A 10259-nucleotide genomic window follows, 5' to 3' on the forward strand; every position below is an offset into this window, starting at 1 on the left:
CTCCATGTATCCCGGGCTTTAGTGTCATAATGCAGTACTTCTCTTTTCTGCTCGTAGGCGGCGGCACCGCCCCGAGCAAGAGCGCGGGTACACGGAGGAGTGTTAGATATATAAGGCGCGTCTGTGTAGCTCTCTGCAAATGCGTTTGTGGCGCAATGGGTTAAACGCTCGGCGATCTATCGTCGCGGACCGAGAGGTCGTGGGTTCGATTCCTAAATTTTGCATGTTTGTGGAACTTTTTCTTCTGGTTTCTTTCTTTGTATTATGTTCTATGACGTATTTCCGTGACGGAAATACGTCAGTGAAGTCTTGGTGGACCCCGGAATAAAACACTTTCGTGTTAAAAAAAAAAAAAACTCGGACGAAGCCACATCAAACCCCGCCCTCCCCCCCCCACCCCCTTTTTTTTTATTTCAGCAACTGGAGCAGCAGATGCATCAATAAGACAGTTCTTGCAATAACACGTGTATAGAATACACGTGTTCTTGGTACAAGAGCTGTACAAGACCTGTAATACAATAAGCAGAAAATAGTGTTGGCACACACAAATGTCGAAACGAGCATGATAATGAGAACAAAGTGATAATGAACCGGTGTTCAAGCGTCACAATATTCGTAACAGTACAGTGCTAATCCATCCATGCTTACGTTGAATACTTCTTGCGAAATTCGCGGTACGTACTGGTAAACAGGTCAAAGCGATCCATTGGACACATGTTTAGAAGCGACGAAAGTGCGTAATGTAAGCGTCGTTTACCTATATTTAAAGAAGGGGTGGGTACTTCCCGAGATTTACCATATCTAGTTGAATAACAATGCTCTCTTTTTCTTTATTGGGCCAGATTTACATTATTACATATTACATGTTACATGTTTTTTACATTATTTTGGCTTCCTAGCTTAAATTTATTAATTTTTTTCCAAACCATCCCGTGGTTTGGATACTGTTGTAGAAATAATCCAATGAGAAACTATGAGTAAACCTAGTAGAGGTTATGTAAGAACGGGCAGCGCTGGATCGGAACGTACCGCAGGAAAGATATAAAGGCAAAAAATAAGAAGAAAAAAACGTACCAAAACTTGACGCAGCGGCCCAGGTGCTCGCTGCATGTTGCGAATGAACAAACCCAAGCCAATCTCCTAGCTCATGACGGTTCAGTGCTGCAAAATTAAGTAGGCTTCCTTAACTCTGCTTCACTATACATATTCACTTCTTAGTAAGCACTGATTCATTTCTTAGTGTGCTGGAATGCCCTTTCTCATCGGGTCCCTGCCGTCTCCTGCTCATCACAACTCGTTCACGACGTAACCATTTCTTTACTGGTTTTAAACTGCACGGTAACACCTATTTGTATATGATATACAGGGTGTCCTAGCAATCATGCACGAAAATTTTAAAATATGCAAATGCCACGTAGCGATTGTTCGTGCGCCGCAAGCCTTGGCGCAGCGCCACAGCTACTCGTTGTTGCCACCGGACTCGTTCAGCTCTTCAGGACTCGAGGTGTTTTGAGGGCACGCGGGCGCGTCACAGTGTGCACGAAAACGTCAGTTTGTAAGATACACCAGGTATAGAAACTGACACTTTGATAAATGACTTTGATGAACGCGCGGCTGTCGAAACGTCGTGCTATAAGTATGCTAGAGCTAGCGGTGCTAAGTTCTGCCGAAGTATTACTGCTGTCTGCAGTAACCTAACCCATCTAGTGTTGCTTTTGGTGTGACTCATTTGTTTTCCTCCTCTCTACCCAGGTGGCGGCCGCGCACTCCTTTCCATGAGCGCGAATGAACTCTCTCCGGGGCAAGTACCTGATCAGGCGTGACGGCACCACCATCACGGCCGACGCCGCGCTGCGCTTCAAGCGCCTCATCTGCCTCTACTTCGCGGCCCAGTGGTGTCCACCCTGCCTGACCTTCACGCCAATACTGGCCGACGCCTACCGCGAGGCCAAGAACCAAGGACTGCCCATCGAGGTATCAACGACCCGCTATAGAACGTTACGGGAAGAATAGTATTACGGCACTGTCATTAGTTTGAGAGTAACTGAAAGGTACGGCGTCGCGAATGCGCTATAGGAGCGAGACTGTAGAGCGGCGCAATTAGTGCAAGCGCATAAAATAGTACAAAGGAAATTTGAAGAAAAAGTTACTTAAGCTGTATTAATAAATTACCCCACTGCAACACAAAAAAAAAAGGTTACTCTTACCATGAGAGAAGGCACGGTGAGCCAGAACAGACGCATGCGTGAATGACGGTGGCGACGCCACCTTCAAGTTCCTGCACCAGCTCGTCGTGACGTCATTAATTTTTTTCCGGCTCTGGCTTTGTGAATTTCTACCCGTAAAAATGGGGGACTACGTTGCAGTCTAGAGGAGCCAAAGACTGAACTTGTTAAGATTCAAACATGTTTCACCGAGCCACAGGAACCCAAATATGAAAACATAAATTCAATTCCGTGACGTCACACTGAGGTTCTGAAGTTGGAGATACAGTGCGACATTTAGATAACGGAATCTTGACCCTCATTTCCCCTTATACTGGACCACGGCCGGGCTCGACTGGCGAGCGAGCGCGCGCGCCAGTCGAGCCCGGCCGTGACTTGGCAAACTAATGCCGCTGAACTAAGGAAAATGTAGTTTTTAAATAAAATTTTATTAGTCGTAAAGGAGTATTGATATGATATTTTCGACTGATATTTTTTTTTTATTTCATTAAGTGAAGGTCCTAGACCTCTGCATCAAGTTTAGGTTTCGTTTTCCAGGAGGATACTGTGCCGTGACGTCACGACACAGTATGTGGTCACGTGGGAGCAGGGTATTGCGAACGTGTTGACCCTCGCTCCGGCTCGCTCAGTCGCCTCGTATGATGCTGCTCATTGCGAGAGCCGATGTAGTAGCATACGAGACAAGCGAGCGAGCCGCAGCTAGCGTCATTACGTTCGCAATACCCTGCTCCCACGTGACCACATAGTGTGTCGTGACGTCACGGCACAGTTACCTCCTGGGAAACGCAACCAAGGCTGGCTGTAGAAGAAATATATTACATTATTAACGGCTCTCTGAGGCTTCTCACTATTTTTTAACACGAAAGTGTTTTATTCCGGGGTCCACCAAGACTTCACTGACGTATTTCCGTCACGGAAATACGTCATAGAACATAATACAAAGAAAGAAACCAGAAGAAAAAGTTCCACAAACATGCAAAATTTAGGAATCGAACCCACGACCTCTCGGTCCGCGACGATAGATCGCCGAGCGTTTAACCCATTGCGCCACAAACGCATTTGCAGAGAGCTACACAGACGCGCCTTATATATCTAACACTCCTCCGTGTACCCGCGCTCTTGCTCGGGGCGGTGCCGCCGCCTACGAGCAGAAAAGAGAAGTACTGCATTATGACACTAAAGCCCGGGATACATGGAGCGAACTTTCTCGACGAACTTCACGCGTCAAGTAACGACGCGGCGACACGACGCAGGATGTTTGCTGTGTTGCAATACATGCGGCGAACGCCGCCGCGCGTTGGCCGCCGTGTTGGCGGCGGTCCCGGCCGCCCGCTTCGAACTGAATTTGGCGTTGTCCTTGTAGAATTCACTTAGTTGGAAGCAAATGACTGCGTAAACGGCTTTCGCTTAGTCTCAGGCCGCTTCGACGACAGAGTATTATGGATAACCTTGAGTAGTTTTCGAGATCGCTTCTCGTTTCGAACGCGTCTAAGCCTAGCGAAAGAAATATCCGATGCCAGCGCCATCTATCGGGGAAGTCGGGAGATAGGCATGACGACAGCATGTGGCCTCTGAGATCAGAAGATTTCTGTTGAAGGTTGTTGTAGAGAGCTTGCACTGCTTGTCTGTTTCCTCGCAGATCAGCGGATATGGGATGTACAAATACAACGCGATTCCTGAGAGATCATACTAGGAACTACTCAATCGGTGCAGAGACATGCAGACACGGCAACACCAACGCGATTGCAGACGACGCGAAAAGGCGCGCGCGCGCGAAACACCAGCATGCATTGCGACCGGAACTAGTGCCTCCTGATTGGCTGTCGTCCACCGCTGCGCGCTAGACGCTTCCGGCGGCGGCGTTCACCCGACGAAAATGTTTGGACAGGCAGATCGGCTGCGGACGGCAAATTTCTTGACGCCGGCCGTCGGACGTTCGCCGCCCGACGAAGTTCTTCGCTCGGACGCCGGTTATTCGCTTCATGTATTCCGGCCTTAACGCGCACCGACAGTGAACGCTTCGGTGGTCTCAGCACTACGACGCCTCGATGCCAGCATTCGAAGGGACGCTGGCATCAAGAAGCACTACCAACGCCACCTAGGTGGCGTTCACCGTACTCAGCACAGCGGAGCGTGGCCTCCGCAATTAGCTCTGAAAATGTTTCTGAAGTTGATCGCGGAGGCTGCAATTACGACGCGCTGTACGCGCTGATTTGACTCGGTGACGATTCAGTTACGTGCTTTGTCTTGCGCGTTGTATTAGTGTGTCAGTTACGTGCTTCGTCTTTCGCGTTGTGCTAGCGTGTGCAGCGTAGTGCAGCTTCCATATGCACGACGGTTGCTCATGGTCATCGACGTTGGTAGTCGTGATGGAGGAGACGTGCCACCAGGCGTCAGCGTGGGTGCATCAACGCCTAAGGGCGCTTTAGCCACAAAACAGCAATAGACATTATATATCAATGTGCAATAAACATTACACTACTTCTGTGAAGACACGTTTCACTTTCGTGTTCTATACCGATTCCTATATAAGAGGGATCAACCACATTTTTTTCTAGCGTTTCGAGGTCTACGACTTTCACTTAATGCAAAAAATGAATAGTCGGAAATGTAATGTCAGTACCCCTTAAAGTGGTGTAGTGTTTTTCTCTAGTGTCCCTTCAAAACACGGCATATCTTCGCCATGTTGGGCGCGCAAGTTGTCTTTTTGTACTCGTTCTTATCAGTAAAATTGCCATTTCTAAATCAGAGCCCGTCCTGTCCTATATGGGCTTCTCAATTCGCTTACATTCCTTTTGCACTGCATATGAAATGAATTTTTTGCCAACTGTCCCGTCTGTCCAACTCCGGTACAAATGTATGCAAATTAACTCTCAGAAGGCTTACATCAATGGCATTGTCCGCTGAGAGAAAACCCATAGTCATCATCAAGGATATTAAAACGCAGTGTTCAGCTGATCCCAGATCCCTCACAGAACTCACTCAAGTCTGCAGAGGTTCTCACTAAAGACACCGGGAAGTTTGAGAACTCTTTCTGCCAGCTACCGCGGAGCTCGCCCACTCGCCTATGTCCACTATAACTTTGGCAGTGTATTGCCGGCTTCAGAAGTTTGTCACGTATTCTGAGTGCGCTCGCAAGTTCAGTCTAAGGTTTGCCTTATTCGGCCATTGTTGAAGTTATACGTACGAGGTTTTGTGAATGAAGTTCCCACTACACAAACGTTGTTGCGCTTTTAATGGGACACTACCAAGAACAAATAATTTCAGCTGTATCAGTTAATTACCCTTCGACTATACCAAGAAGCTCGCTCTTTTCGTGAGAAGAAGCTTAGTCAGCGAGAACATGGGCAGTTTCGCCCGAAGGGTGAATCACTGACAGAGATAGCAAGGTTTACCGTTGCGGTTGACCTTCTCGGACGGTGTGAGAGGTTTAGCTTGTCCGGTAATCGGGTAAACGCGGGCGGTCCGGGCGTTGGGGCGTGTTAGCGGAACCGTAAAAGTCAGTGGCCTGCATGGTGCTGTCACCTGGTGGCGTAGAGCTCAAACTGACCAAAACAGCTAATATTGCAGTAAGCAAGCGTATTCTACCTCGCTGCTGGTGTAAATTTTCGGCAGTGGCGTAATCGTGTTGCTGCCGAAACATTACATCAGCAGCGAAGTAGAATACACCTGGTTACTGCAATATTAGCTGTTTTGGTCAGTTTGAGCTCTGCGCCACCAGGTGACAGCACCATGCAGGCCGCTCACTTTTACGGTTCCGCTAACACGCCCCAACGCCCGGACCGCCCGCGTTTACCCGATTACCGGACAAGCTAAAGCGCGGATGCAACATACGTGGGTGCAGGTGCGCCAGAACTTCTGGCACATTTAAATGCTTTAACGCACCGTGTAGGGCCTGCGTAGCGCAGGCGCCACTGCACTGCCAGGAAAGAGCGATGCCGGTGAAATTACATCACTCTCAGATTATGAGCACTGATATTGTTTTGCACATATAGTTTTGAGAAGATTTAAGATAAAAGGCATGCGCTGTGAATGACATGTTTGATTACCTTTGTTTGCTCGCTGCAGTTCTCGAAATTCCTGAGGAATAAACTAGTCAAGGATGTAAGACCTGGTTTCAGAAACTTTTGCGGTTGAATAGTACAGCACATATACCTAGCATATAACACATAGAAAAACGTATAGCATACGTATGCATAAATATTCACAGAGCATCACGGCGACGGTGAATGCCGACGGCGAAATTTCGCCTGAGTGTCCTTATAATTGATATCGCAGTAATGCGCTTTTTTTTCGGTAAAGATGAGCTACATTGTACTCTCAAGGAGCCAAAGGCTGAACCTAGAGAGTTTCGAGGATATTTAATGTGCCACAATGGTCCGAATAAAACAAAATAACTTTAAGTCCGTGACGTCGCACCGGCCGTACCAGCACCAGGGTCTAGGGGTGAAATTTAAAAAAAAATGAAAATTTGGCCTGCATTTTTTTTTCTTCTTATAACTATCCAACTGTTACTGCAAAATTATGAAGGCTGGAGATGTTTGAATGGCTTTAGAGTGATAAAGCTTTTTTTTCTGAGGTTTTTTCTTTATTAGTGTCCCTTTAACACAAGTTTGACTGATTTTTGCACACGTCCTAGAAGAGTCGAGCCCTGACAGGAGAGAGCAAGAAAGGGCAGGTCGAGAGGACGAACGCTGGACGCGATAAAATTCGAATCGCATTTCTTGACGCAGGTAGTGTACGTGTCCTCGGACCGAAGCGAGGACGAAATGAACGCCTTCCTGAACAGCACCGACGAAAACTGGCCTGCGCTCCCCTACGGTGACAAACTGCAGTTGTGAGTGCTTAGCCCACTTCGGCGTACAAATTCCTACAGAGAGACGCTTGTTGTCGAAAAACAGCAAGCCACGCTGCGAGTTTTGGGAGGCAACATGCATGACCCGCCGTATGGCGGCGTGGCAGCTATGGTTTCGCGCTATTAAGCACGAGATCGCGGGAGAAAATCCCGGCCGTGGCGACCACATTTAGATGGGGGCGAAGTGCAAAAACGCTTTTGAAAGTCACATCCACTCGGAAGGAATTCCCAGGCTGGCACCAGTTTTGAGATGTCCAAGTTGTGCGACAAGATGCGTATGTGTTTCAGATAAATTTGCGCAGCATTGCGTTATGATAAACACGTAAGTCGAATAACGGTGCACTTTTTCTACAAGCGTTGAGAGGGCTAATCTCAAACTGAAGCAAGATTCAATATTTTCTTCCAAGTGAGAACTCACCGGCTTAATTCGAATCATCAATTGCAGTCTGTGCCTAAAAAGTGATAAGGTCATAGTTAATTAGTACAAATTTGTTTACTAGGTAATTATGCCTGTAGATTTCCCGGGTGAGTAACGTACGCCTCTTCGAGCGATCCAGCTCAAGGAGTAGAACTGTGCCATCTGCAACCGGCGACCTTTAAAGATGCTGTTCAGATCTTTACAGATTCTGCTAAGTTCGTTAAGATTAGGTTAAATGGGAAGTCTGCAAGTTTGAATTAGATGGTGCTATGATCTTGAGGCGGACTTTTAGCGAGCACAACGCACATTAAGAAGTCGTACTGAATTGCTTCTTTTTCAGACTAAAAAAAGGACCACACAACACCTAGGTTGCTTTAAATGGTGTCATCGGTCATTTCGCGCCATCTTACGCAACTTTCGTGTTCACGTCTTATCGATCAAGTAACTTAATTAAATGTATGCCATTTAAACTCCAGTAATTATTTATGAAAAATGAAAAACAAAACAATTCTCATGACTAGCATGAGCAACGCCCATCAACATACAGTGGTTGCCGTTGGCATAAAGCCTGCCCTTTTTTTATGCTTGGGGACATCTAGTTGGGACAGCCAGTAGTTTGTATTGTCTCTTGCATTTTGCTTTGAAGATATATATATATCTCTCTGGCAGCGCTCTCAAGGCCCGGTACAAGATCGCTGGTATACCGGCGCTGGTTGTACTCAGAGCCGACGGGAGCCTGGTGTGCGCCAACGGCAGGCCTGATATCATGGCCAAGTCCCACCTGGCGTTCAGGGACTGGCTCTGTCCCACCTGAAGGAAGGTCGAACATACGAAAATAAATCCTACGTGTCTTGTTTTTGCGAGAAGAAACGAGCATACCGTTGAATAAAACAGACTGTCAATTGTCACATGCTCATCGCGTGGAATGAACTGGAGAAAGTAGTACCGTTATATTTCACTGCGACAACTGTACACTCTCAATCTTGTTCCACATAAGTTCACCTAAGTAAGTGGAACATGTTCGCAAATATGATTCACTTATTCGATGGAATTTTGGACAATATACGGATTCCCAGCGTTTCAGTCAGTGAGTTGGCGCAACAGACAGAGTAACAGTGTTATCGGCAGGGTCACACTTTCAACCTAGTTCAATGTAAGTTCCACTAAATGAGCAGAACATGTTTTTTTTTTTCTTTCAAATATGTACCCCATAGTGGAACGATATTAAGATGTTCCATCTTAATGAAAGATGTTGAAAAAAGCTCCAGCGAAAAGCCCACGCTCGAGAGCACGGGTTCAAGACTAGGTTCCAATTAATAAATGGAGAAACTATGCAAATATGTTCCACTTAAACTGCAAGACCGTAGAGGCTTGGGCTAGTCGGTACATACTCGAAAGGGAAACAGCGCGAAAAAACACGACACGAAGACAAGAAGGGAGACGCACACCAGTATTGGTGCGACCAGCGCTGGTGTGCGTCTCCCTTCTTGTCGTGCTTTTTCGCGCTGTTTCCCTTTTGAGTATGTTCCACTTAGTGGAGCATATGTAGGACGAAATTGAGAGAGAGAGAGGGGGAGAGAACGGAAGAGGGAAAGGCAGAGAGATTAACAAAGGATGTGCCCGGTTGGCTACCCTACACTTGGGGAGGGGAGAGGAAGAAGAATAGATAAGAAAGATAAGAAAGAAAGATAAAAGAATATAGAGGCAATCATTGCGAACACACTCGCAATGTTTGCTAACAGTCGCAAACATTCGTACAGTCGCAAGCGTTCGTGCAGTCGCAATCGTCTTCAGAAAGTGCAGTAGGGCTTTCGCGGCCTTGTGCATGCAAGAATGCCTACAGAGTATAGGACCTTCTCGCGGAGCGGTTTGCTCCGGTGGAACGAGATGGCGCTTTCTGTGGTGCACCGCACGTTGCCTCAGCGAAAACGCATGAATACGAAACCATTACAACTTCTTCCCCTGCTTCTGTGCAATCAGATGTCCGAAATCCAACTGGGTGTTCGCTAACTCACTGTGCACCATTCTAGCTGCAAAGTGAGGAGCGGTTGGGAGAAGACGCGTACTGTAGTTGGCTGCAAAAATAGTGATTGACATGTTGAGGAGTAGAATGAATCCGCGTGACCAAGTTCACAGACTGCTGCTCCGTAAGGGCTGCCTGTGTTGCCGGCCATTCGCAATGCACGATTTTTCTCGAAGATAAACAAGTTCACTAATTCGTCAGCGTTGTATCGCTAAACTCCAAAGAAAGGACTTCAAGCCCGGAACGTCATCAAGATTGACTACTGCTCTCCAGACAGCGACGAATGAAGGAGCACCGCTTCCTGCCATAGTAAGTTTCTAGCACGTCATCTACACATATTCACCACAACTCACACGCAACATATTGCTATATCGCCTACATATTGAGAATAAGTGAACGGGCGCATACTACTGAATCAATGCGCCGAAGCATGGCCAGATGACGGCGACTACACCGACAGCATACGAATGTTCAAATCTGAACGTTTCGTGACGGTCCACAGAGTAAGCGAGTGACCAGCGATAATACGTCCTTGCTAAAAGCTATTATACACTGTACAGAAAATCTACGTCCCAAACCGTGTGCGTAGCAAGAACATATTTATCGCCCGCGCGTGATTTGGCAGAAAATAAACAATCCGATAGTGACAGCACTGAGGGACGTTACCGAGTCAGAAACACGACAAATCCCTGATGCAAAGTGTTTTCCAAATAAACAACAAATAGCAAGACACACTGA

The 10259-nt window shown here is 47.0% G+C and overlaps 1 protein-coding gene and 1 long non-coding RNA gene across 2 annotated transcripts in view; one reads left to right on the top strand and one right to left on the bottom strand.

Annotated features, from left to right (window-relative positions):
* LOC125941380 (uncharacterized) overlaps positions 1-10259 on the bottom strand; it is a 114539-nt gene that overhangs the window by 6532 nt on the left and 97748 nt on the right. The gene's annotated exons all lie outside the window — the stretch shown is intronic.
* Positions 1766-8359, top strand: LOC119433291 (nucleoredoxin-like protein 2). Its single transcript, XM_049658502.1, has 3 exons — positions 1766-1974; positions 6959-7062; positions 8168-8359. The coding sequence occupies exons 1-3, from the start codon at positions 1786-1788 to the stop codon at positions 8310-8312; spliced, it is 438 nt and encodes a 145-aa protein (XP_049514459.1). The 5' UTR covers positions 1766-1785; the 3' UTR covers positions 8313-8359.

The sequence above is a fragment of the Dermacentor silvarum genome, chromosome 11 (genome assembly GCF_013339745.2).
Source record: "Dermacentor silvarum isolate Dsil-2018 chromosome 11, BIME_Dsil_1.4, whole genome shotgun sequence".
NCBI lineage: Eukaryota > Metazoa > Arthropoda > Arachnida > Ixodida > Ixodidae > Dermacentor > Dermacentor silvarum.

Excerpts from the sequence above, each read along its gene's own strand:
- LOC119433291 (XM_049658502.1), top strand. The coding sequence starts at position 1,786 with ATGAACTCTCTCCGGGGCAAGTACCTGATCAGGCGTGACGGCACCACC. Across the intron at positions 1,975-6,958 it reads ACCAAGGACTGCCCATCGAG|GTAGTGTACGTGTCCTCGGA; the intron begins GTATCAACGACC and ends TTCTTGACGCAG. Across the intron at positions 7,063-8,167 it reads TACGGTGACAAACTGCAGTT|CGCTCTCAAGGCCCGGTACA; the intron begins GTGAGTGCTTAG and ends TCTCTCTGGCAG.